General features: G+C 39.2%; 2 protein-coding genes and 1 pseudogene across 6 annotated transcripts in view; 2 read left to right on the top strand and 1 right to left on the bottom strand.

Moving 5' to 3' along the window:
• Window positions 1–13,985, bottom strand: part of ANAPC10 (anaphase promoting complex subunit 10) — a 112,943-nt gene extending 98,958 nt beyond the window's left edge. Inside the window, exons 1-2 of one of the 4 annotated variants that reach the window (XM_008267395.4) lie at window positions 13,721–13,985; window positions 11,760–11,886 (exon numbers count right to left, since the gene is read on the bottom strand). In XM_008267395.4, coding sequence (XP_008265617.1) covers window positions 11,760–11,874 — 115 coding nt within the window. In that variant the 5' untranslated portion in view covers window positions 11,875–11,886; window positions 13,721–13,985. Of the gene's footprint in view, window positions 1–11,759; window positions 11,916–13,716 lie in introns of those variants that run through there. The other 3 variants (XM_008267396.4, XM_008267397.4, XM_070047488.1) reach the window with 3 other exon arrangements.
• LOC100343829 (U6 snRNA-associated Sm-like protein LSm3 pseudogene) lies at window positions 7,014–7,446 on the top strand (annotated as a pseudogene).
• ABCE1 (ATP binding cassette subfamily E member 1) overlaps window positions 13,895–27,204 on the top strand; it is a 29,617-nt gene continuing 16,307 nt past the window's right edge. The window contains exons 1-7 of one of the 2 annotated variants that reach the window (XM_008267394.4): window positions 13,895–14,060; window positions 20,881–21,012; window positions 22,412–22,497; window positions 24,585–24,682; window positions 26,007–26,124; window positions 26,478–26,615; window positions 26,758–26,827. In XM_008267394.4, coding sequence (XP_008265616.1) covers window positions 20,910–21,012; window positions 22,412–22,497; window positions 24,585–24,682; window positions 26,007–26,124; window positions 26,478–26,615; window positions 26,758–26,827 — 613 coding nt within the window. In that variant the 5' untranslated portion in view covers window positions 13,895–14,060; window positions 20,881–20,909. Of the gene's footprint in view, window positions 14,061–14,117; window positions 14,821–20,880; window positions 21,013–22,411; window positions 22,498–24,584; window positions 24,683–26,006; window positions 26,125–26,477; window positions 26,616–26,757; window positions 26,828–27,204 lie in introns of those variants that run through there. The other variant, XM_051819409.2, reaches the window with a different exon arrangement.

Genomic DNA, 27,204 nt, shown 5'->3' with positions numbered 1-27,204 from the left:
TAGTATCGTGGTGGAGTCTTTTGGATCCCATATATATATATATAATCATGTCATCTGCCAATAGGTATAGTTTGACTTCCTCCTTCTTGATTTGTATCCCTTTGATTTCTTTTTCTTGCCTAATGGCTCTGGCTAAAACAATATTGAACAGCAATGGTGAGAGTGGGCATCCTTGTCTGGTTCTGGATCTCAATGGGAATGTTTCCAACTTTTCCTCATTCAATAGGACACTGGCTGTTGCTTTGTCATAAATTGACTTGATGTGTTGAGGAATGTTCCTTCTATACCCAATTCGTTTAGAGTTTCCATCGTCAACGGGTGTTATATTTTATCAAATGCTTTCTCTGCCACCTATTGAGATAACCCTATGGTTTTTGTTTTGCAGCTTGCTGATGTGATGTATCACATTGATTGATTTGCAAATGCTAAACCATCCCAGCACATCAGGGATAAATCCCACTGGGTCTGTGTGGATGATCTTTCTGATGTGTTGTTGGATTCAATTAGCTAGAATTTTATTGAGGATTATTGCATCTATGTTCATCAGAGAAACTGGTTTATAGTTCTTTCTCTGTTGCATCTTTTTCAGGTTTAGGAATTCAGGTGTTGCTGGCTTCATAGAAAGAATTTGGGAGGATTCCTTCCCTTTTAGTTGTTTTGAATATCTTGAGAAGAATTGGAGTTAGTTCTTTAAATGTCTGGTAGAATTCAACAGGGAAACCATTTAGTCCTGGGCCTTTCTTTGTTGGGAGGGTCTTTATTATTGATTCACTTTCCATCTTGGTAAAGGGTGGGTTTCCTATGTCTTCATGGCTCAATTTAGGTAGACTGTATGTGTCCAGGAATCTATCCATTTCTTCTAGTTTTCACAGTTTGTTGGCATAAGATCTTTTTCATAATTTCTGATGATTCTTTTTATTTCTGTGGTGTCTGTTATTACATTCCCTTTTTCATCTCTCATTTTATTGATTTTGGTCTTCTCTCTCCTTTTTGTTACTTGAGCCCATCGTGTGTCAATTTTTTTAAAGTCTACTTTGTCTGATATTAGGATGGCTATATCAGCTATTTTTTGATTCTTTCTGCATGGAATATCTCTTTCCATCCTTTCACTTTCAATCTGGGTGCATCTTTGTTGGTGAGATGTGTTTCTGTAGGCAGCAATAGATGGGCTTTGTTTTTCAATCCATTCAGACAGTCTGTGACTTTTAACTGGAGAGCGAAGGTCATTTACATTCAAGGTGACTATTAATAAGTAGTGACTTTGCCCTGCCATTTTCCCATAAATATTCCTATTTTTTACTTTGGATTTTCTTTCTACTTGTACTGGTATCTTTTCTTCCTTTACCTTCTCCTATAGTGATGACCATGTTTCTGTATTTCTATATGCATCCTTAAGCACTTTCTGCAGGGCTGGATGGGTGGTGACAAATTCCTTCAGTTTCTGTTTGTAATGGAAGATCTTTATTTCACTTTCTTTCATAAATGAGAACTTTGCAAGGTATGGTATTCTGGATTCAAAGTTTTTTTTTCTCTAGGCTTGGACTATATCTTGCCATTCTCTCCTAGCTTGTTGGGTTTCTGATAAATCTGCTGTGAGTCTAACTGGAGATCTTCTGAAAGAAATCTGGCGTTTCTCTCTGCTCATTTTAGAATCTTTATGTTTTACTATGGAGAGTTTGATTACAATGTGTCATGGTGAAGACCTTTCATGGTCATGTCTATCAGGAGTTCTATGTGCTGCCTGCACTTGGATGTACCTTTCTTTCTCCAAATTTGGGAAGTTTTCTGTTATTATTTCACTAAAAAGGCCTTCTCATCCTTTCTTTCCATACCTTCAGGAACTCCTAGAACCTGTATATTGGATTGTTTGATAGTATCTGTAGATTCCCAACAGTGTTTTTTAGTTATCTAATTTCTTCTTCTTGTGTTTGGTCTGACTGTATAATTTCCTGTGCTTTGTCTTTTAAGTTGGATATTCTTTCTTCTGCTTCACCAATTCTGTTGTTACGGCTTTCCACTGCATTTATTTGTTCTACTGAATTCTTCATTTCCAAGATTTCATTTTGATTTCTGTTTAAGATCCCAATTTCGAGAGAAATTTTCTTTCATGTCATGTACAGATTTCATTAGTTCTTGCATTTGCTTCTGATTACTTCTAAGTAACCCTATGATCAATTTTATGAATTTCATTTCTGGCATTTTTTCAATCTCATCATCTTCACAATCTAGTATTGAGGTGGTGTGTTCTTTTGGGGGTATCATATTGTCCTCCTTGTTCTTGTTTCCTGGATTGCTATGTTTGTTATTCGGCATTTGTCGGGATACTCGTTGGTTTCTTTGATTTTTTGCTGTGGCAGCTTTTATTTTGTACTATGTCTGATTATATTAGTGGAGTGTCTGCTTTCAGAGAATATCTAGAGGTGTGTAGTGGGAGTGGCCAGGGAGCTCTGTTAAATGCTCCAGGGTGAAGGGCTTGTCTGAGGTGACACACCCAGGTTTGTCATGGTAAATCTCCCTTTTTTTTTTTAATAAGAGGAGAGGTTTCTTCTTGTGTTGGGGTAGACTCAGCTGAGCTCCTCTGCTCGAAGGAGACCAGTGCCTGGGTGCTAGCCCCAGTGAGTATATTATTCGTCCACTCTACCACAAGGACTACACAAAGGATCTGTGCAGTCCTCAGTTCAAGCTTAGATTCCAGCAATGTTTCTCGCTAGGTAACCAGGGAGGCCTGATCATGTGAAGCCTCCCACAGTGACTGTCCAATGTCCGAGCCACACCCTGAGTCCTCCCATGCAGCCTCAGTGTTTTCACAGTGCTGGAACACAAGCCTCCCATGGTCACGAGCACCCAGCCCCCTATCTATTCACCCCATGAGACTCTGGAGCCTCTGCTTCACTGGTTGCTGGGCACAGACACAAGCTGGCACAGCTGTTATGTATGTCCAAAATGGCACCTGCTCTCTGTCCGCTTGATACAAGATGCCTTTGCAGGATGATCGGGGAGAGAGAAAACGTGCCCCCCACCTTGTTTTTTCTCCTCTATTTGGTGGGTACACTATCCCCCACAGAGCTCCAAGCTGGATTCCCTCTAGGCTCTTCCTGCAGTTTTTTCACCAGTGGCTTGGCTGCTGCAGTCTGGTCTCACTTTTCTCTCTATAATTTCTTTATCCTGTGTTTAGTTGACTGGCATTTGGATGGATTCCATGTCTCAACTATTGTGAATTAAGCCATGATAAACATGGGGGTGCAGATAACTCTTTTATTTGCTGGTTTCATTTCCCTTTGGTAAATTCCCAGGAGTCGGATGGCTGGGTCATATGGAAGATCTATATACAAATTTCTGAGGTATCTGTATACTGTCTTCCATAGTGGCTTTACCAGTTTAAATTCCCACCAACAGTGGATTAGGATACCTTTTCCTCCATATCTTCACCAGCATTTGTTGTTTGTTGATTTCTGTATGACAGACATTCTAACTGGGGTGAAGTGAATCATCATTGTGGTTTTGATTGGCATTTTCCTCTCCGCTAGTGATCTTGAGCATTTTTTCATGTGTCTGTTGGTCATGTGGATTATAATATACATTCATGACTGTATGTGTTTGCTAAAACTCATAGAATGGTACATCTAAAAAGGGTGAGGGACAAGCATTTGGCCTAAGGGTTAAGCTGGCTCTTGGGACAGTCACATTCCTGATTCAAGTCCCTACTCCGTTCCTGATTCTAGTTTCCTGTCAACACATGGCCTAGGAAGCAGCAGGTGATAGCTTAAGTGATTTAGTTCCAACCACCCATGTGGGAGACCTGAATTGAGTTCTTCCCTCCTGGCTGCAGCCCAGGCCCAGCTTCAAGCACCGCAGGCATTTAGGGAATGAACCAGAAGATGGGAGCTCTCTGTATCTCTGCTTCTGTCTATGTGTCTGTCACTCTATTCTCTGCATCTCATAAGTTTTTGAAATTTTTTTAATACATTAAAAAAAGTTTTTGGGTAGGGGCTGGCACTGTGGAACAGCCAGTAAAGTCACCACTCGTGATAATCACAGCCCATTTGGGTGCCAGCTGGAGTCCCAGATGCTCCACTGACACCCACGTGAGAGACCAAGATGAAGCTCCTGGCTTAAGACTGGCTCTGCCCTGATCATTGAAGCCACCTAGAGAGTGAATCAGAAGATGGAAGACCTCTGTCTCTCTGTCTCTCTTAACTCTTTCAAGTAAGTAAATAAATCTTTATTTAAAAAAAAAAAAAAGCTTTGTGTGGGGAGCAACTGGGAGCAACTCAGACTAGACTAAGTTACTGGAATTAAGACTTATTCTATACATCTGCTCGCCCACAATATGGCGCTGGGAGAGGAGCAACAGCTTCTACCCAGCTGCCTCTCACCAACTTGACAAGCTGCAGGAGCTGCTCCTGATTGGAGGAGAGCAGCGTACTCGGCATGTGGGTAGCAGAGTTGGGATTGGTGGAAGAGGACTATAAAGGAGGAGAGAGACAACATGCACCAGGAACATCTATGAGGAACACCTGAGCAGCCCCCGAGAGAGCTGGCTGGCGGTGTGCCGCTCCCCCGCGGAAGTGGGGAAGGTGGCAGGGGGAACCACCCTTCCACGGAGGTGGAAGGGTCGGTAGCCAACCCAGGAAGAACCAGCAGCAAACCCAGGGAGGGCCGAGCAGACGAAAGAACAACGCAGGGTCCTGTGTCGTTCCTCCATGAAGAGGGGGAGCGACATAATGGTGCCGTGACTCGGATAGGAAGCCTAGGCAGGGTTTAGTGTCATTCCTCCATGAAGAGGGGGAGCGACAGCTTTGAGAGTAAGTTTTATTGTATATAAATTGTACCTCAGTAAACTATTCATAAAAAGAGAAAATGGAATCTCAAGGTGAAACCAAACAGGTTTATTTGGGAGAACAGCTTCCAGAGTTTTCATGTGTAGAAAGTAGAAGCTTCTAAAAGAAAGATGACCACTATACCAATAACACAGTTCAACTTGATCAACCTAAAGAAATTTCTCTGAGACTCAGTATGCAGATTGAAAATACTTATCAAATTATGAAATAGATGGATGAGAAAAGATACACACATATCCTGGCCAAAGTGTGAAACTCCCAAGAAAAAAAAGAGAAAAATTTTAGAAGCTTCCAGAAAGAACAAGTTTTTGGAGGCTGGCGCCGCGGCTCAATAGGCTAATCCTCCGCCTAGCGGCGCCGGCACACCGGGTTCTAGTCCCGGTCGGGGCGCCGGATTCTGTCCCGGTTGCCCCTCTTCCAGGCCAGCCCTCTGCTGTGGCCAGGGAGTGCAGTGGAGGATGGCCCAGGTGCTTGGGCCCTGCACCCCATGGGAGACCAGGAAAAGCACCTGGCTCCTGGCTCCTGCCATCGATCAGCGCGGTGCGCCGGCCGCAGCGCGCCGGCCGTGGCGGCCATTGGAGGGTGAACCAACGGCAAAGGAAGACCTTTCTCTCTGTCTCTCTCTCTCACTGTCCACTCTGCCTGTCAAAAAAAAAAAAAAAAAAAAAAAAAAGAACAAGTTTTTGGAATAAAACAAACAGAACAAGAATATGGGCACAGGCCTTACATGCAACATGGCAAAAAAGGACAGTGAAACAGCACCCACAAACTTTTGAGAAAAATAAAATGACTGGAGGTTCCAAATGGCGGAAAAGGGAGGCAGTTCTCTGATAGTCCAGGAAAAGAAAGTTTAATAAAAGAGGAAATAGTGTAATCTCAGGCAAGAGTTAGGGGAAAACAGCAGAGGGAACTCTTCCAGAATTAGAGGGACACGGTGGATCTATGTGGAGGACACGGGCGCTCATGGCTCGGGAGCCCAGCTGCCAAGAATCTTCTCCTCCACACCAGCGCTGGAAAGAGAGGTGAGGCGAAACTGCAGTAGCCCCATGGAATAAAAGCAGCAGGAAGACCCTAGAGGGAATGAGGCCTAGGCCCTGTGGGGGAAAGTTCATCAGCCTAAGAGGAGAGAAAAAATTAAATGGATAGTTCAGACACGATTCTCTCTCTCCACTCATCTTACAAAGGTGTGCAAACCAATAGAGCAGGCACCATTTTGGACATACGTAAGAGCTGAACCAGCTCAGGGCTGCGCCTGCCCTCAACTAAACAGAAAAACTTAGACTCCAATACAATAGTATTGGGGGACTTCAATACTCCATTTTCAGAAATGGACAGATCAACCAGACAGAAGATCAACAAGGAAACAGATTTAATCAACACTATAGACCAAATGGATCTAACAGATATCTACAGAACTTTTGATCCTATACTTTCAGAATACACATTCTTCTCAGCAGTACATGGAACTTACTATAGGATTAACCATATACTAGGCCACAAAGCAAGTCTCAGCAAATTCAAAAGAATCAAAGTCATACCATGCATCTTCTCAGATCACAATGGAATGAAGCTAGAAATTAGCAACTCAGGAATCCCCAGAGCATATGCAAAAACATGGAGACTGAACAACATGCTCCTGAATGAACAGTGGGTCATAGAAGAAATCAAAAAAGGAATCAAAAACTTTCTGGAAGCAAATGAAGATAACACCACAATATATCAAAACTTATGGGACACAGCAAAAGCAGTGTTATAAGGAGAGTTTATAGCAATAGGTGCCTACATCAAGAAATTGGAAAGGTACCAAAGAAATGAGCTATCAATGCATCTCAAGGATCTAGAAAAACTGCAGCAAACCAGACTCAAATCTAGTAGGAGAAGATAAATAATTAAAATTAGAGAAGAAATCAACAGAACTGAATCCAAAAAAAAGACATTAAAAAAGATCAGCAAAATGAGGGGCTGGTTTTTTGAAAAAATAAACAAAATTGACACACCATCAGCCCAACTAACTAAAAAAAGGAGAGAAAAGACCCAAATCAATAAAATCGGAAATGAAAAAGGGAATGTAACAACAGACACCACAGCAATAAAGAGAGTCATCAGAAATTACTACAAAGAGTTGTATGCCACCAAACAGGGAAATCTATCAGAAATGGATAGATTCGAAACATGGCAGACGATGTGGACTAGCAACAAACTACCAACACTGTAGAGGAGCCGCTGGATCTCATCAGGCTCAGCCTGGATGAACGAATTTACGTGAAAATGAGAAACGACCAAGAGCTTCGAGGCAGATTGCACGCTTACGATCAGCATTTAAATATGATACTGGGAGATGTGGAAGAGACGGTGACTACCATAGAAATCGATGAAGAAACATACGAAGAGATCTATAAATCAACCAAACGTAACATCCGGATGCTCTTTGTCTGGGGAGACGGTGTCGTCCTGGTCGCCTCTCCGCTGAGAGTCGGCTGAAACAGAGTTGACCCCAGGTAGCAATAGGAGAGTTTGTGCAACTGCCTCGTTAAAGGGACAGGACATTCACGGAGAAATTAGCATACAGTTTGATACGAGAAGTGCCCCCATAGATTCTTCCACTCCTGAAATGAGTTCATTTGCAAGTAACTGCTTAACCTGAATGGTGGTTTCATTTCTCCCCAGCCCTGCCCAGCAGTATGGTCACCAAGGCACAGAACTCTCTGGGGTTGGTTTGCTCCATTGTATTCATGTAGACAGTGACTGGGTCTGGTATTTGTTTTGTTTTCCTTTAAATTTAATTGGCTATTTCCTTTTCGACTTTAAAAAAAAAAAAAAAGAAAAGAAATGGATACATTCCTGGATACATACAACCTACCTAAATCGAACCATGAAGACACAGAAAACCTAAACAGACCCATAACCGAGTCAGAAATTTAATCAGTGATAAACGCCCTCCCAACAAAGAAAAGCCCAGGACCGGATGGATTCACTATTGAATTCTACCAGACATTTAAAGAAGAACTAACTCCAATTCTTCTGAAACTATTCAGAACAATTGAAAGAGAGGGAATCTTCCCAAATTCTTTCTTTGAAACCAACATCACCTTAATCCCTAAACCAGAAAAAGATGCAACAGAGAAAGAGAATTAGACCAATTTCCCTGATGAACATAGACGCAAAAATCCTCAATAAAATTCTGGCCAATAGATTGCAACAACACATCAGAAAGATCATCCACCCAGAACAAGTGGGATTTCTCCCTGGTATGTAGAGATGGTTCAATGTTTGCAAATCAATCAACGTGATACACCACATTAACAAACTGCAGAAGAAAAACCATATGATTATCTCAATAGATGCCGAGAAAGCATTTGATAAAATACAACACCCTTTCATGATGAAAACTCTAAGCAAATTGGGTATAGAAGGAACATACCTCAATATAATCAAAGCAATTTATAAAAAAAAACCCACAGCCAGCATCATATTGAATGAGGAAAAGTTGGAAGCATTTCCACTGAGATCTGGTACCAGACAGGGATGCCCACTCTCACCACTGCTATTCAATATAGTACTAGAAGTTTTAGCCAGAGCCATTAGGCATGAAAAAGAAATTAAAGGGGTACACATTGGAAAGGAAGAAGTCAAACTATCCCTCTTTGCAGATGATATGATTCTTTATTTAAGGGATCCAAAGAACTCTACTAAGAGACTATTGGAACTCATAGAAGAGTTTGGCAAAGTAACACGATATAAAATCAATGCACAAAAATCAACAGCCTTTGTATACACAGGCAATTCCTTGGGTGAGAAAGAACTTCTAAGATCAATCCCATTCACAATAGCTATAAAAATAATCAAATACCTTGGAATAAACTTAACCAAGGACATCAAAGATCTCTACGATGAAAATTACAAAACCTTAAAGAAAGAAATAGAAGAGGATACCAAAAATGGAAAAATCTTCCATGCTCATGGATTGGAAGAATCAACATCATCAAAATGTCCATTCTCCCAAAAGCAATTTATAAATTCAATGCGATACCAATAAAATACCAATGACATTCTTCTCAGATCTGGAAAAAATGATGCTGAAATTCATATGGAGGCACAGGAGACCTCGAATAACTAAAGCAATCTTATACAACAAAAACAAAGCCGGAGGCATCACAATACCAGATTTCAGGACATACTACAAGGCAGTTATTATCAAAACAGCATGGTACTGGTACAGAAACAAATGGATAGACCAATGGAACAGAATTGAAACACCAGAAATCAATCCAAAGATCTACAGCCCACTGATATTTAATCAAGGATCTAAAACCAATTCCTGGAGCAAGGACAGTCTATTCAACAAATGGTGCTGTGAAAACAGGATCTCCACGTGCAGAAGAATGAAGCAAGATCCCTACCTTACACCTTACACAAAAATCCACTCAACATGGATTAAAAACCTAAATCTATGACTCGACACCACCAAATTATTAGAGAACATTGGAGAAACCCTGCAAATATAGACAAAGATTTATTGGAAAAGACCCAAAGGCACAGGCAGTCAAACCCAAAATTAACATTTGGGATTGCATCAAATTGAGAAGTTTCTGTACTGCAAAAGAAACAGTCAGGAAAGTGAAGAGGCAACCAACAGAATGGAAAAAAATATTTGCCAATTATGCAACCAATAAAGGATTAATAACCAGAATCTCCAAAGAGATCAAAAAACTCAACAACAACAAAACAAACAACCCACTTAAGAGATGGACCAAGGACCTCAATAGACATTTTTCAAAAGAGGAAATCCAAATGGCCAACAGACACATGAAGAAATGTTCAGGATCACTAGCCATCAGGGAAATGCAAATCAAAACCACAATGAGGTTTCACCTCTCCCCGGTTAGAATGGCTTACATACAGAAATCAACTATCAACTAAAAACAGATGCTGGCGAGGATGTGGGGAAAAAGGGACACTAACCCACTGTTAGTGGCAATGCAAACTGGTCAAGCCACTATGGAAGACAATTTCGAGATTCCTCTGAAACCTGAATATAGCCATACCACATGACCCAGCCATGCCACTCCTTGAAATTTACCCAAAGGAAATTAAATTGGCAAATAAAACAGCTGTGTGCACCTCAATGTTTGTTGCAGCTCAATTCACCATAACTAAGACATGGAGTCAACCTAAATGCCCATCAACAGTAGACTGGATAAAGAAATTATGGGATATATACTCTATAGAATACTATACAGCGGTTAAAAAAAAATGAAACCCGGTCATTTGCAACAAGATGGAAGAATCTGGAAAACATCATGCTGAGTGAAATAAGCCAGACCCAAAGGGACAAACATCATATGTTCTCCCTGATCGGTGACAACTAACTGGGTACCTAAAAGCATAACTGTGGAAGTGAAATGGAAACTATGAGAAACAATGACTTGATCAGCCCTTGTCCTGACTGTTGAGGAACAACTTACTATTTTATTCCTTTTAGTATTTTTTTGCTCTACTTCATACTGTTGGTTGAACTCTTTAATTAATACACAATTATTCTTAGGACTTTAAATTTAACTGAAAAGTGATCTCTGTTAAATATAAGAGTGGGAATAAGAGAGGGAGATGTACAGTTCCGCACATACTCAGACTAACCCCTAATGGTAGAGCTAGAAATGTGCCAGGGATTCCAATTCAATCCCATCAAGGTGGCATGTACCAATGCCATCTCACTAGTCAAAGTGATCAATTTAAGTTCATAGTTCATCATAATGATAGGATTAAGTGCCAAAGGAATCACATAAACAAGACTAGTGTCTGCTAATACTAATTGATAGAATTAAAAAGGAGAGAACGATCCAATATGGGAAGTGGATTACACAGCAGACTCATAGAGTGGAAGAAGTCCTAAAGATCACATCATTTGGATCCAGCTAAAAAGCCCATGAGAGTGTCTCAGGCAGGAAAAGCCAAGACACTGTGGCAAAAAAAAAAAAAAAAAAAAAAAAACCTAAATGAAAGATCTCTGTGAGTGAGATCCCAGTGGAAAGAACTGGCCATCAAAGAAGTAAGTACCTTTCTCTGAAGGGAGGAGTGAACTTCCACTTTGACTATGGCCTCATCTAAATAAGATCGGAGTTGGCAAACTCAAGAGGCTTCCATAGCCTTGGCAGCTCATGGCAGGGGCCTCGGGTGATTACTGACATCATAAATAAGAGTGTCAATTGTTAAATCAACAACGGGAGTCACTGTGCACCTACTCCCCATGTAGGATTTCTTTCCTTAATGTGTTATACTATGCAAATTAACAGTAAAACTACCACTCGAATAGTACTTTATACCTTGTGTGTCTGTGTGGGTTCAAACCATTGAAATCTTTACTTAGTATACACTACGTTGATCTTCTGTATATAAAGATAATTGAAAATGAATCTTGATGAAGAGTGGGATGGGAGAGGGAGTGGGAGATCGGATGGTTGTGGGTGGGAGGGAGGTTATGGGTAGAAAAGCTGCGCTAATCCAAAAGTTGTACTTTGAAATTTATATTTATTAAATAAAAGTTAAAAAAAAAAAAAAGAAAAAGAAAATGACTGTAACTCAAAAATTCTTTCCCAACCAAGAGTAATATAAAATTATCTGGGGATATGTACTCACTCAAAAAAATGTATCATCCACTTAATCCTACGCTGAGATACAGCCACCAACAAATAAAAAAGTTATCTAAGTATCAGCTGAATTATTGCAGATAAAGGAGGATAAGTAGGAGACTTCATGACGCATGCTGTTAAATCTGTAAGAAATTAATAAATCAGCTGGAAACTGATACACTATAAATAACAGCTCCTTCGAATTAAACCATCTAAATGAAAAGAAAAAGTCACCCTAGTGTACAAGGAAACTACCACCAATAGCTTTTCTGTTTTGTATTATTTTTACCTGGTTTGCAAGATGAAAGTGACCAAACAGCTTGTGACCCAATTTCCCGTACTGTTCCAGTCCTTTCCAATTGTTTAGGGTCAGCACCAGGAGGCGTCTTGTTTGGTGTGGTCATTTTTGAAATATTCTACATAGAAAGAAAGAACATGCACATTACACCAGGACCCAAGTATCTTTCAACAGAAGATAAAAATAAAAATTAATGGGTTATCCACATAGCATTGTTATTAATTTTTTCTCAAATGTAGTTAATACAAACATCTGAATCACTGTAAGAAAAACATCTTGTAATTTCAGTTTTTCTTTAATATATTATGACATAAAAAGATGTCAAAGATGCAAAGCAGCAGGTGTAGTAGGTGAAAGAGCATAGGATTAAAGTTTTAGCTTCAGCCTCTCTGTTAGCTTAGATTTTGAGCAAGTCTGAGCTTTGTTTCTTCTTCTGTAGAGGGGTTGACTCGCCAATTTTTAATTATACAACACTGTGCAATTCTGTATTTTTTTTTTTTTCCAGGCAGAGTGGACAGTGAGAGAGAGAGACAGAGAGAAAGGTCTTCCTTTGCCGTTGGTTCACCCTCCAATAGCCGCCGCGGCCGGCGCACCGCACTGATCCGAAGGAAGGAGCCAGGTACTTATCCTGGTCTCCCATGGGGTGCAGGGCCCAAGCACTTGGGCCATCCTCCACCGCACTCCCTGGCCACAGCAGAGCTGGCCTGGAAGAGGGGCAACCGGAACAGAATCCGGCGCCCCGACCGGGACTAGAACTCAGTGTGCTGGCGCCGCAAGGCGGAGGATTAGTCTAGTGAGCCGCGGCGCCCACCCTACAAGTCTGTATTTCTAAGAGCAAATATTCCAAAGAAGTTTTAGCCTTAAAAATGCTAGCCTGATATAGTTTTATTCCAGGAACATGTAAGTATTTTAAATATTCATTAACAGATGCAAAGAAAAATCATATATCCTCACTAGTTGTCAAAAGTTTCATTCGCAGGGCCAGCATCTTGGCACAGCAAGTTAACCCATTACCTGCAATGCTGGCATACCATATAAGTTCTGAGTTGTGAACGAGGCTGGAAGAATTCTTTCTCCTTTTATCTGTCACTCTGCCTTTCGAATAATAAATAAATAAATCTTTAGAAAAAAGTTTCATTTGCATGTGCTCTTAACATAGAAGATAAAGTTAGAAAAATGGCTTCAAGGTCTAGAACTGGTTAACCTCTTTTGAAAAGGTGGACTTAATTTTTCACATCCTTGTTAATCTTAGTAAGTCTATGCAAACATGAAAACGTTTTTCTCGGACTGTGAACAAGACGTGAAACTTATTGTTCCTGAACACTACTATACAAGCTACTGTGGATTATGAAGCATCTCCTTGACACCTTCCATTAGTTCCTAAATTGTTTCCCCGCAGTCACAGAAGCACCTGACACTGGAATGCAAACTTCAGAAAGGCCTGAGACTTCAATGCTCAGGAAGCAACGTACTGAATGAATAAACAGACGAACAGATTCAGTCTGCAAGTTAAGTAAGGCCTAGGATATGACAATTAAACCTCGTAACCACCATTACTAACTGAACGTCCTGTTACACACACACACACACACACACACACACACACACACACAAGCCCATCTCTACACTGGGATAGAATCAATCCGTGGACTTAGGACTGAACGCCACCAAGTGGATAAAACACGGAGGTCGGGAAGGCTGGGCCCCTGGCCTCGAGGAACTGACGATACAGTGCAGAGGGAGCGAGGGCAGAGGGACGCCTCAGCAAGCAGTGTGCGGATCAGACTCTGCGGGTCCCGCTGCGCACCCACGGCGGGCTAAAATGCCCAAGGCTCACCCCTGACCCACTGTTCTCGAGGAGACCGCAAGCACAAAAAGCGAGAGACACTGGGGAGCAGAACGCATCTACTTCTGCTAGGACCATTCTCTACATCGGGAAAAAACTCACGCACTTACAGCTTCCAGATCCCGCGGGCAGCAACTCCGGTTCTCAGGACCTCCTGCAGCTCCGCGCCACTCCCACTCCGCTCTTTAAGACAGCCCGGCTCTCCTATGACGTCGAACTAGGTCGCAGCCCAATGACGTCAACAGCTCCTGGCTCTACCTACTTCCAGGGCTCCGCCTCGCGTTCTGTCGCGCGCGCGCAATAGGCCCTTATGGCTTGCGCGAGGCGGCGGCTGGACACCGCCATTTTGGCCGGTGGCCGTAGGAACACGCCGTGTGGCTGAGAAGTGAAAGCACGAGCTCACTTGGCTTCTGCGCTCCCCTCCACAGGGGGATCATTTTCTCCAGGTACGTAAATAGCCCCAAGGGGGTTGACCGTTTAGCTGGCGTCCGTCACGTTGGAAAGACTGTGGGGACGTTCTCCGAGAGCCTTTGGTTAGGCCTCAGGTGGCGGCCGCGGCGCGTGGCAGCCGGCTTTGGTGGGACAGCTGGAACCGCCCGAGTGCGAGCTGCACCCGGAGCGTGGGGCGCCTTGCGCTTCTCCTCCAACCAACCCAGCTGCCGGCCGCCGTGGCCTCCCACCCTGACCGTGGACTCGGGTGCCATCGCCTGGGAGGTTCCCCCTCGGCCACTTCCACTGCCCCTTCACCCTGCTCCCACCCTGAAGCCGCACCTGCGGAACTTGCAGCAGCCCCTCGGACCCCCACGGCCGGCCGCACTGTAAAATGGGTATATTGTCACGTGTGCGCGTACGGTTGTGGGAAATCGCAGCTTCTGCTAAACCTTTTTGATGATTGCTGAGTGACTCATGGCACCTTGCCGCCGTGAAGTCGAATACTGCTCATCCACGCCCAAGCTTTATAGAAATGGCCAAACGGCGCTCTCCCAGAGCAACGTGATAGTATACGGGCATGACTGCGGTTGTCCCAAGTAATTGTCCGGTTGAATGCGTATAGGTTCGCTCACATAGCACCCGAAACTTTTTCCCCTGGAAACTTACCCGGTTTTCCATTTAGTGTGTCTTAAGGGCCTTGACATCAAGGTTGGTGTCTACTCAGAATACCTTTAGATAACTCTTCAGGGCTTCTACGTGTTTCTCTTTTTGATGGTAAGTCCATTAGAAGAGTAAGGAATAACTATCATGACAGCTTTTTTTTTTTTTTTCCCATCCTCCCTTTCACAGGTCTGCTAAATGGGCATTTTTGATGGTGGCATTTGTGTTGCAGTTATTTGTCTAGTTTACCAAAAATATTCATTCTGTACCCATCACCTGCTAGTAATACTCTGTCATTGTAACCAAAGGCTTCTGTCTGTACTTGAAACAAAAGGTGGGGGGGGGGGAGTTTCTGCTTTTCTTTTTGAGTTTTGTGAAAAACTTACAGTTCTTTCCTGCGTTTAAAAATTTCTTTTAGGAAGAACACTTCACATAATTATGGTGGAAGGGGAAGAGAAAGATTGTGAATTAGAATTGTGCACCACTCTCAACCTATTATAAGTGTTTTACAAGACTAATAGCCCACAGTAACTATAGGTGACAATATTTAATGCACTATCAGGCACCATTAGTACTTTTCCACTGTACTGTAATAATTTTGATTTTAGACTGTAGATGCTCACTGTGTATGCCTCACTTCCTTTTTCACTGCCCTGTGGAAGATTGACACTGAGAGTCATTGTTTGAGTATGTGCTTTTGAACAGTTTGTCTTCAGATCTGAAATATCTACAAATCCTCGTGGTTCCCAGAATTCTGTATAATCATCCCTTCCACTTTATTGTGTCCTGTTTCCCATTGAAAAAGAAAGTAGGGAACCCCCTTTACCTCAGTTCTTGAAACCAACATGGAAATGGAATTAATAGTGCTTATACAGTTAACAGTTTTACAGTGAATCCATATTTTTCTCAAATGCATTTTATCACTTTTATATCACTTTATTAACCACCACTGATACATTTTTACTCTTCAGTAAAAATCATCTCTTACGCCGGCACCACAGCTCACTAGGCTAATCCTCCGCCTGCAGCGCCAGCACCCCAGGTTCTAGTCCCAGTTGGGGCGCCGGTTCTGTCCCAGTAGCTCCTCTTCCAGTCCAGCTCTCTGCTGTGGCCCGGGAAGGCAGTGGAGGATGGCTCAAGTCCTTGGGCCCTGCACCCACATGGGAGACCAGATGGAAGCACCTGGCTCCTAGCTTCAGATCGGCACAAGGCGCTGGCCGTAGCGGCCACTTGGGGGGTGAACCAACGCAAAAAGGAAGAGCTTTCTCTACGTCTCTCTCTCTCACTAACTATGCCTGTCAAAAAAAAAATTAAAGAAAAAATCATCTCTTACAATCTCTTGGTTTTTAAAATGGTTTGGAAAACTAGATGAAATATTTTAGTTATTTGGCAGAAATAAAATTTAAGCAATTTCATGATAAAAGATTTACCCCCTGGAAAGGAGTTCATTTACTGGTCAATTTGTAGAAAGACATTCAGTATTTAAATGAGAATGCATGTTGTCCAGTTTTATTCTAAAGCTTGGTAAGTGAAGAATCTTACATTCTGAGTAAAGTTGTCATTTTTAGTGTGATAGCTGTTCTGTAGTAATTTGAGTCATTTAATTTCTTTCTCTTTTAATCCTTATGAGACTTAGAGTGGTTTTAAAAGAGTAAGCCTCTCTGTTAATTACATGAATATATAGTCTCCTTGGGTGATTCATTTATTTGTTTTAGTACATAATTTAGTGAACTCTGAACATAAAATATCGGTGATGGAAAATTTTGGAAGTTGTTACAACCTATAAGAAAATTATTGACTATATTTAAATTCACTTTCTCATGGATTGACTAGAAATTCTTTAGCTCCTCTTATGTATTAGGCACTAATCTAGCCTCTGAAACAAAAATCCTTGTTCTTATGAGATGGAGTACATTCTTGCTTAAGGGAGAAAATATGTAAGTGTATAGGGAGACACAGCATTGTGTATGTGTGTGTATAAATACATTCATACACACTCTGATACATATACAGTGTATGTATGTGCATATTATATAGTAGATTTCCTAGAAAAATAGATCAAAAAAAGGACAGAGTGATATCAAGGCAGTTGGGTGTATTTTGGAATTTATAACTAGAGAAGCCTCACTGAAAAATAGACAGTAAGTGAGCATATAATTTTCTAGAGATGATAATATTGCAGTCAGAAGAAACAGAAAAATGCCAAAACTCTGAAGCAAGAGCATACGTAAAGTGTGTGAGGAACAACAAGGAGATAGTGTGGCTGTGAGCTAAATTACCTAGAGATGAGAACAAAGTTAGCAGAGACTGATCAATGCTTCTTGGTTATGTTAAGAACTGGCTTTTACTCAAATTTTAGAAGAGAAGCCTTTGCAGAATTTTAACTAATTACATGCTTGGGCTTACTCAGTAAAAGAGTTACTCTGGTTCCTGTATTAAGAATGACATGAGGGAGGAATAGCAGACAGGATAAAGGTAGAGATCTGTTTATTAGCTCTTAGAGTAATGCAGGTAAGAGAATGATGATGACTAGAATCATCGCAAATAGTCAGATTCCTGATGTATTTTTAAGATAAGTTCAATATGATTTTCTGTTAAGGAGTATAAATGAAAGATGGCTCCCAGGTTTGGGGCCCGAAAAATGGAAAGGTAAAGTTATCATTTAAAGAACAGGTAGGATTGCTAGAGAAATGAATGTTGGTGTGAATTTTGGGAGCTCACTTGGAAAGATGCCTACTAGACCTTCCAGAGAAAAAAATGTTGGATGTATTGGCAGGTAGATAAAAGTTTAGGATTAAGAGGAGTTGTCCTGATTAAACCTAGAATTGGGAGTTTGGGCCTGGCACTGTGGTGCAGAAGGTTAAGCCGCCATCTGCAGTGCCCAGCATCCCACATAGGCACCAGTTCATGTCTCTGCTGCTCCACTTCTGATCCAGCTCCCTGCTAGTACACCTGGGAAGGCAACGGAAGATGACCCAAGTCCTTGGGCCCTTGAATCCATGTGAGAGACCTGGAAGAAGCTCTGGCTTCGGCCTGGCCCAACACTGCCTTTCAAATAAATAACTTTTTTTTAAAAAAAGAAAAGAAATTGTAAGTTTGCAGTGTATAAGTTGAATTTAAAGCCATGAGACAATTATAGAACTTGAGGGATGAGTATACATACTTTTTTTTTTTTTTTTAAGATTTATTTTGTTTTATTTGAGAGAGTTACAGGGAGGGGCAGAGATAAAGAGAGATCATCCATCTGCTGGTTCACTCCCCACATGGCTGCAATGACCAGGGCTGGGCCAAGCCAGGGCCAGGAGCTTCTTAAAGATTTCCCACGTTGGTGGCAGGGACCCAAACACCTGGGCCATCTTCTGCTGCTTTTCTCAGACCATTAGCAGGGCACTGGATCAGAAGTGGAGCACCCGGGACAGGAACACTAACCAGTGTTTATAGTGGATGCTGGCATCACAGGCAGCAGCTTAACCCACTGCGGCCACAATGCTAGCCCCCAGGACCAAGAATTCTCTCAACATTTAGAAGACTGAGGGATCAGGAGGAATGACCAGGAAAATAGAAAAAAAAAAAAACAAACAGATAGTGTCATGCTGTAGAGTCAAGTTAAGAAAGAGGTTTTATCTGGTAGGAAAGGGCATAGTTTTTATCAAATGAAGTAGATAGGTTAATTAGCCATTTGATTTAGCCCTGTGAAGAACAGTGATGGCAGGCCATGTTTTGATGAAATGGTGGACACTAAAGCCTGAAATTGGTTCCAACAAGAACTTTGAGAGAGGACTTTGAGATACTGTGTATAGTCAACTCTTCCAAGTAAAGGAGAAATCAAGCAGTGGGAGATGATGAGGTCAGAAAATAGAATATTTGAATTATTCTCCTTAACAATTATCTGAAGTATTTACAGTCAGCCTTCCGTATCAGCATATTCCACATTGCAGATTCAGTCAACCATGGATCAAAAGCATCTAAAAAAATGTGCATCTCTGCTGTATAGACATTTTGGTGTCATTATTTCCTAAACAATAAAATATTTACTAAGTATTATATATTATAAGGAAACCCCAATATTAGCTATTATAAGTAAATACAGTAGGATTGTGTCAGATATATGCTAATACTATGCCATTTTATATAACAGACTTGAGCCTCCAAGGAGAAGATTAGAGGATTCTGGAATTGGTCCTCTATGGTTGCTGAGTGATATTTGCTGGTTGGGATAAGGGTACCATTTGAGATGGTGAATTTGAAGGGAAATAGTTGCTTTGTTGTTGTTGTGTTTGGTTTTTTTTTTTACTGCCTCTTTAGCTTTAGGTATGCAGGTGAAGAGTTGAGTTTAACCACGATTGTGGTTGAGAGTATAAATGATTGACATTGGAATTTTAGCTGGATCAAAAGAGAAGTAAAGATACTAGAGACTGAGAGATAGTGAAAGTATGGTCAAATTGAGATGGCGATAATGGGTTTGAGAATGGGAGGATCAAATGGTTTTCAGATTGCTATGTATTGTGAGGATGAGCTGAAAAGATAGGCGTGTTAGTTGGAGATTGGGTTATTTGAAATTGAGGTTATATGGAAGGATTGCAATTATGGGTAATGCGAGAGTCTAGAAATGAGTGTATAGAAGTGTAGAACAGAGAGGTATAGGAGGAAAGGAGTTAACAAATTGAGAGGGCAGGCTATTAATAAAAGGATCAACTATGTGCACACAGAAATCACCAAGAACTGTATGAGGTGTTTAAAAGAAAGGGTAAAAATTAGCCCAGGCCTGAAGTCTTCATAGAATGAAGAGGAATGATCTGATGGTCAGTAAATTACTAAAGCAGTGGATGATCTAAGTGACAGAATTGACAATAAATGGTCTGGGACACCGTTAAGGAGCAAGCTCTCTTATTCCATTCCAAACCTAAAGATATTGATGGGTGTAAGAAAAACTTACGGGGTCTTCTAAGAAAGCATTCTGTCAAAAAAAAAAAAAAGAAAAAAGTCATTGTTCAAGGTCCAGAGAAGCCAACAAAGCCAGTAAGATGTGTTTGTAAATGTATAGTCTTTGATTTTGGGTTTTTTCATTTCATGTCAGAATAAACTGGAGTGCTATAACACTCTAAGGGGTTATCCAGTCTTCATTCTAAAGAAAATAATGTCTGTTCAGTAAGCCCAATGTGGGTAAAGGCTTTGAAGTTCACTTTGATCTTAATGCTGTATAGATGATTATACTGTTATGTAGCAAGACGCATATAAAAGCTTTAAAAGTGCACACAGCATATACATATTGTTACTTGGTCTCCTTTTAATTTCATTGCTATTAAAATAAATTCTAGCCATGTCACAAGTTTCCAGAAAATGCAGCTTTTACTTTTTCTAGTTGTTCAACATGATTACAACATTAACTTTAGCCATCTCCATCAGTCGTGTCATTATAGTCAAATAATACATGAAGTAATGCTTGCTTTGGAGATTAGAGAAATAAACATCTTTATCATGTGTGTTAGTTTTCATGTCTGGGCTATTTTGTTGGTCTGTATTCATACATTGATACCTGTTAATTATTGAGGCCTTATATCTTTTTCTGTTTATTTTAATCTTTCAGGTGCAAGCTTCTCCTTCCCTTGCTCTTTTTCAGTCTTCCTGGATGCAATTAATTCATTTGATTTCCCTAAGAGTTTCCAATTTGATTTGTCTGATTTATTTTTCCCCCATGAGACTAGATTAAATATATAAATTCAGCAGAGATTGAAATCTCTGATGTTGATTATTACAAAAATTGAGATAGTATGTCATTTTATTTGGTGAAATATTTTATAGTATTCAGTGGTATTTTGAAAGTTTCTTCATATGTCCACATCTTGTTAAGTATATTCCTAAGTATATATTCTTATTAAGTATACTCCTAAATATTCTCTTTTCTATTAGTATTGTTTGTTTTCTGTTAGTATTGTTTGTTTTCTATTAGTATTGATTGTTGTCCTTATATTAAGGTGTATTTGCGGAATTTTGTTTTCTCAACCTTAGCTAATTATTGTACTGTTTTTACTCTTCTGAAATCTTGTTTTCTAGATCATTATGTCATCCACTTGTAATGATCATTAATGTCCTCATAACTTTTATATCTGTGAATTATTTCTCTAAACTAATTACATAGAATTTGCCATAATTTTGCTTTTTTTATTTTAATAGAAGCTGGATATTCTTAATTGCTTACAACTATGGCGGACAAATTAACGAGAATTGCTATTGTCAACCATGACAAGTGTAAACCTAAGAAATGTCGACAGGAGTGCAAAAAGAGTTGCCCTGTGGTTCGAATGGGTAAGCCATTTCTGTTGATCAGTTAAGGATAATAGGTTTTGAAAGAAAGAAAGCAATTTAATAGTTTTATTTGGGGTTAATCATATACTCTATTTTCCACATTAGTTTCTTGAATAATAAAATGTAGAAATCCAGAGTTTGTTCTAAATTTCTTTTATTGCTTTGTGACTAAATGAACTAATTTTATCAAACAAAACCAAATTATATACAGTGTACACTTTATCCTTTGGTATCTGGGAGGTATTAGTTCCAGGACCCGTACCTCTACCTCTATCTCTACCTCCACAGATAGCAAAATCCAGTGATATAAATTGTATAGTGATAAAAATCCCTATATAAATTGGCAGAGTATGTGTATATTTCCTCTGCATGTCCTCTTATATATTTAACTCATCTGTAGATTACAAATAATATCTAATACAATATAAGTGCCATGAAAATAGTGGTCATTACTGTATTTAGGAAATAATGACAAGAAATCTGTATTTGTTCAGTATAGACAGTTTTTTCCCCAGATATTTCCATCCTTGGTTGGTTGAAACCATGCATATGGAACCCCTAGATATGTAGGGCTGACTGTATCAATATTTAATAGTTCATAGATTGTGAGATCAAACTAGAGTTCAGGCTGTGGAGAGTCTTGCTGTTCTGCAAAGTCCAATAATTACCATAAGTCATGAGGGAAGAGCTATCAAAAATTGTAAATGTTCACATCTTAAGAAAGAATAAAGAACTTAATAGAATAACTTATTATGCTGTGTTTAGAAGATTAAATACATTTCCAGCAATGCAGGGTAATTAGTAGTCCTTATGGGCTATGTTAAGTAATTGTTACTTTACATGTACTTATAAGATACAGACTTAATGAACCTTAAAAGAAACTTTAGATTTTATGTGTTGCTGTCTCCCATACCATTTGAAATTCCATTTTTAATATCCCTTAAAAAAGTTTAGTTTTTACTTGTATAAAAGATGACTACATAATTGTTTTGAATTTCACCAACATACCTAACATTGAGTCCATTCTGTCATGTACCTTACCATTTCAAAGGCATGTTTTGTTGTATGAATTAAACATTCAGATCAGCTTAAAAATGAACACATTTTAAGATTTGCTATATTTAAGTAGTAAATTAAACAAAATAAATTATGCATGAGAGTCGTCTCCCTAATTATTGATAAGGATATTCATGAAAGTAGTAATAAACTTAAAATTGAGGATTATGCCCCCTAGAAAGCACTGATTTAAGACATTGTAGTGAATGTGTTTCTTTCTGTGGCCACTATTTTTGAAAATCTGCTTCTGTGTAGAAATTTGGAACCAGCATTACCTAAATAACAATGATAAAAAATTAAAGTATCAGGGAAAATGACTTAATTGTATCTTTTCCTTTACCAGGAAAATTATGCATAGAGGTTACACCCCAGAGCAAAATAGCATGGATTTCTGAAACTCTTTGTATTGGTTGTGGTATTTGTATTAAGGTAAATGATATTATTTCACTTATTAGATCAAATTTATAACCTGAAAATTCTGACCATATTATAACTGTTTTCATTTTGTTTGAAAGGCAGAGAGACAGAGATCTTCCATCTGCTGGCTTATTCCCCAGGTGCCCACAACAGCCAGAGCTGGATAGGCTAAGCCAGGAGGCTGGATTCTCCCATGTGGGTTGTAGGGGCACAAGTACTTGACCATATAACGATATGCTGCCTCCCAGGGTGCGCATGAGCAGGAAGCTAAATCGGAAGCACAGGAGCTATATTTTACTTCGGTTTCCAAATAATTGGTTAAATATCCAGAAGGATTTCACAAATATCTGGAGTTTCTGTTGTTTTGAAAATAAAAACAGGAAACATTCCTTCCAACAGATTTTTTTTTAAAGATTTATTTATTTGAGAGGTAGAATTACACAGTGAGGGAAAGACAGAGAGAAATGTCCATTCACTGGTTCGCTCCCTGAATGGCCGCAATGGCCAGAGCTGGACAGATCCAAAGCCAGGAGCCAGGAGATTTTTCCAGGTCTCCCATGCGGGTGCTGAAGCCATTGCAGGGAGCTAGATCGGAAGAGGAGCAGCAGGGACACAAACCGGCGCCCATATGGAATACCAGCACCACAGACGGACTATTGGCCTACTACGCCACAGCACCAGCCCCCTAACGGATATTTACTAATCGCTTGTTAAATGTTTGCCTGTGTCCTACATGCTGGAAATCTGATTTTGAACAACATGCCATCTGTTTATATCTGCTGCTGTAGAAAATTGAGATTCCAAATTTTTTAGCAGTTAAGAATATACTAACAAGGTAAATTTGGGGACAAGGTGCAGTTGTGCAAGGATAGTGTATGCTCCCTGAAAACTAATTACCTCATATACAAGGGGGCTTCAGATAGTTAATGGGAAAATAAGATTAAAAGATAAATTTATTTTGGTGCAAAAATTTTTTAAATTCATAACATAGGTTTTTAGTAATATGCATTTTCCATGAACCTTCTGATGATGCCCCATGTGAACAGTGGATATTTTTTTCTTACAGATTTAGAGAAGCTTAAATCATTTGCAGCCAGTAAACTTTTATGTACTTGGATGTAAAGAAGATAGATACTCTATAAGTGGAGGTAACTCCACTGGTAGAAAAGTATAATTTGTGAATAAGTAATGGTTTTGGTAGAAGTGATAATCACTTTATTAGAAAACAAGGGGTTTTATTTGTTGCTTTTAATTCTGTATATTCTTATTACTTTAAAATGAAAATTCACTGCAATCTCTATACAAACTTTTGAATTGGTCCCTGAGTTCCTTGAACATGTCCACTAAATAGATCTATAATCTTAGGTTATACTCTTTCGATGTATCTCTGGAGTTGTCTGTACTTCTGCGAAAATTTCCAACTCTTGAATGCCCTTGCTCTTCTTGCCATTCTTGTTCCTTGTACATTTACCTGTTAGTCAGATGTTATTTGGATACATTTTCCTGTGATTGCCTCTTTGTTAGTGTGAATTTACTCAGTTAGAATCGAAGCATCTATTTCATATGAGATGTATAAAAGACCCATCAGGAAAACATGAATCCTTGGTCAATATGAGTATGCTAGATATTGCTAGACTGCGAATAGCCCAAAAAATACACAATCCATGACCTTGAACAGTTTGTAAGATGGAAAAGGAAGAATGCAAGGACAGAAATAATCAAAGGAAGATAAAGGGAAAGTATTTGTTGTTGATAGAAAATGGAATTATACATTAAGTGATCATTTTTTTGTCTTGTCTTAGCCTTCTCTGTTAGATTAAAAAAAAAGTGACAAACCTCTAATGTTTTTCATTAAGGATTAAACATTCATTAAATGTCTACAGTGCCAGTCACTAGGGGAATATCACATTAGTCAATAATTCTAGCTTTCAAGGAACTGTCTTTACTTTTAAGTAAATAAGAAAAAAAATAACATTTTACATCTTTATGAAACTCCCATGTTTGAAGATTGCTTATAAAAATATTCTCAATCTATCCATTCAGTTATGTGTGTTTTTCTACAAATTAATACCAAATTAATTCTTTACTTTAAATAACAGAAATGCCCCTTTGGCGCCTTATCAATTGTCAATTTACCAAGCAACTTGGAAAAAGAAACAACACATCGGTATTGTGCCAATGCCTTCAAACTTCACAGGTACATATTCAAGTCAACATTCCTCTTTACTTCAGTCAAGTTAAGAGTAAAATATATTTAGAATTTTCAGAGAAATGTAAAAGTGGAAACAAAATGATACTATTAATGCACCAAAGGGAATTACATTAGCCTAACATGATCAAGAATCATGTTGTATTTGTCAGTTGAAATTATCCTGGTGACTTAAAACTAATGCCCATGTTTCAGCCCAGTTGAATTCCATAATCTATGGACACAGGGTGTGATCTTCAATAAGCTGAGTAAATCTCTGGTGATTGTGATATACGCCTGTTATTTACTATTGTTCATATACCACCTTATCCCCAAAGTAACTTTTCCCCAAAGTAACTTAAGGGAACTTGACTTTACTTTTTTCTTCTTTTTTTTTTTTTTAATATGATTTAGTCATCTGTTTGAAAGATTTACAAAGAGAGTAGGGGAGATAGGGAGAGATCTTCCAATCCTTTTGTTCATTCCCCAGATGGGCGCAATAGCCAGGACTGAACAGGCCAAAGCCAGGAACCAAAAGCTTCATCTAGGTCTCCCACGTGGGTGGCCTAGACCCAAACACTTAGGCCATCTTACCCTGCTCTCAGGACATTGGCAGGGACTTGCATCAGAAGTAGAACAGATGAGACAAAAACCTGCGCCTTTATGGGATGCTGGCATCCCAGGACGCTGGTTTACCCACTATACCACAGCACCAGATATGATTTTCTTAGTCCTTAAATGATCTACAGAGAATATCACTCTGACCTCGAACACATATTATTAAATCATACATAAATTCTTAGCTTTCTTAGATTTTAAGCTGCCAAATGTTACTATTTTTAATCTGGGAGTCTAGATTTTACTAATAAAAAAGTATTTCTTAACCTGCCAGCACTAAGGGGCCTGCTGCAGCAGGGAGAATGAAGTGGAATATTTCTGGTTGATCTGGCATTTCTCTCCTTGTAAGTAAATGGCAGGCCAGAAAAAAAAAAGACAGTGTGAGGCTGCACCTGCTATGGAATTTTGTACCAAAGCATTTTGTTGTACATTAAAACTGAGCCTTATACGTAAAGGAGGAGTGTTACTTTAGAATGGATTTTGAATGGAAATTAAATAAGTAAAATTTGGAGTAACATTGGTCATGGATGCATATCTAACAATTAACAATTTAAGTTAATCTGGCTGGTTTTCTTTTCTAATAGGCAATAATATCTGCATATGTTTCTTAGCTTGTTGGTGGATGTGTGTGAACTGCAAGTGCATTAAAATACATGATTCTGATAATAGCATTTTCTTCTGAGTTGTTTTTATTATTGTTGTATGCTTATAACAGGTTACCTATCCCTCGTCCAGGTGAAGTTTTGGGATTAGTTGGAACTAATGGTATTGGAAAGTCAACTGCTTTAAAAATTTTAGCAGGGAAGCAGAAGCCAAACCTTGGAAAGTATGATGTATGTATTATATAACCTTATAAAAAATTAGTGTCTTGGGCCAATTTTATAAGGTTGGGAGGGGTGTATATGTAATGTTTTTTAAATGTTCTTATTTTCAAGATTATTTTTAGAATTAGTGCTCTAAAACTATATACATGAAGCTTATTCATTTTTAATTAAAATCTATTAGTACTACCTAAGTGAAAATTCTGTCTCTAAACTATTATGGGTTGCTATACCTTGATAATGTCATACCAATCTTAAGTTAGAAGTATTTAGCTTGGATATATGTTCTATATAGTATAACATAGATTCACCTGTTTGTAATTGTATTAATAATTGAAATCAGATAATTATATGTATATTTTTAGGATCCTCCTGACTGGCAAGAAATTTTGACTTATTTCCGCGGCTCTGAGTTACAGAATTACTTTACCAAGATTCTGGAAGATGACCTGAAAGCCATTATCAAACCTCAGTATGTAGACCAGATTCCCAAGGCTGCAAAGGTTAGTTTTTTGCTTTTTAGAAGGAATATGTGCTATAGATTGGTGGAAGTTTAAAAGATTTTATCAAAGTAGCTTGTTTGATTTTGTGATTCTTTTTAATATTAAAGGAAAGTAGTAGTAACTTTCTGGTACATTATGACAGGGAACAGTTGGGTCTATTTTGGACAGAAAGGATGAAACAAAGACACAGGCAATTGTATGTCAACAGCTTGGTAAGTGTTTATTTTGTGTGTATTATGTATTTTAATAGGCCTTGAATTTAAATGATAGGGTATACGTTTTTATTTGGATTACTGAAATAAATGGGAAATATCACTCTTTATATTAAACAAATTATAAAATTATTAAAATTATATTAATTTTTACATGATACAATTTTCAAATGAAATGTCATTCAAGCCCAGAGTGGTGATATGTGATACTGGTTGAGCAACCCTAATCTGAAATGCTCCAAAGCCCTTTTTTGTGAAGACCAACATGACAGAAAAAGGTTTCCAATTTTTGGATTTTTCTTTTTTCTTTTTTTTTTTTTAAGATTTTACTGTTATTTATTTGAGAGGCAGAGCTACAGAGAGAGGGAGAGACAGAA

The sequence above is a fragment of the Oryctolagus cuniculus genome, chromosome 8, assembly GCF_964237555.1.
Source record: "Oryctolagus cuniculus chromosome 8, mOryCun1.1, whole genome shotgun sequence".
In the NCBI taxonomy this organism is placed as follows: domain Eukaryota; kingdom Metazoa; phylum Chordata; class Mammalia; order Lagomorpha; family Leporidae; genus Oryctolagus; species Oryctolagus cuniculus.
The sequence above is the reverse complement of the archived record's forward strand: the minus strand, read 5'-3'. Positions and strand labels throughout refer to the sequence as shown.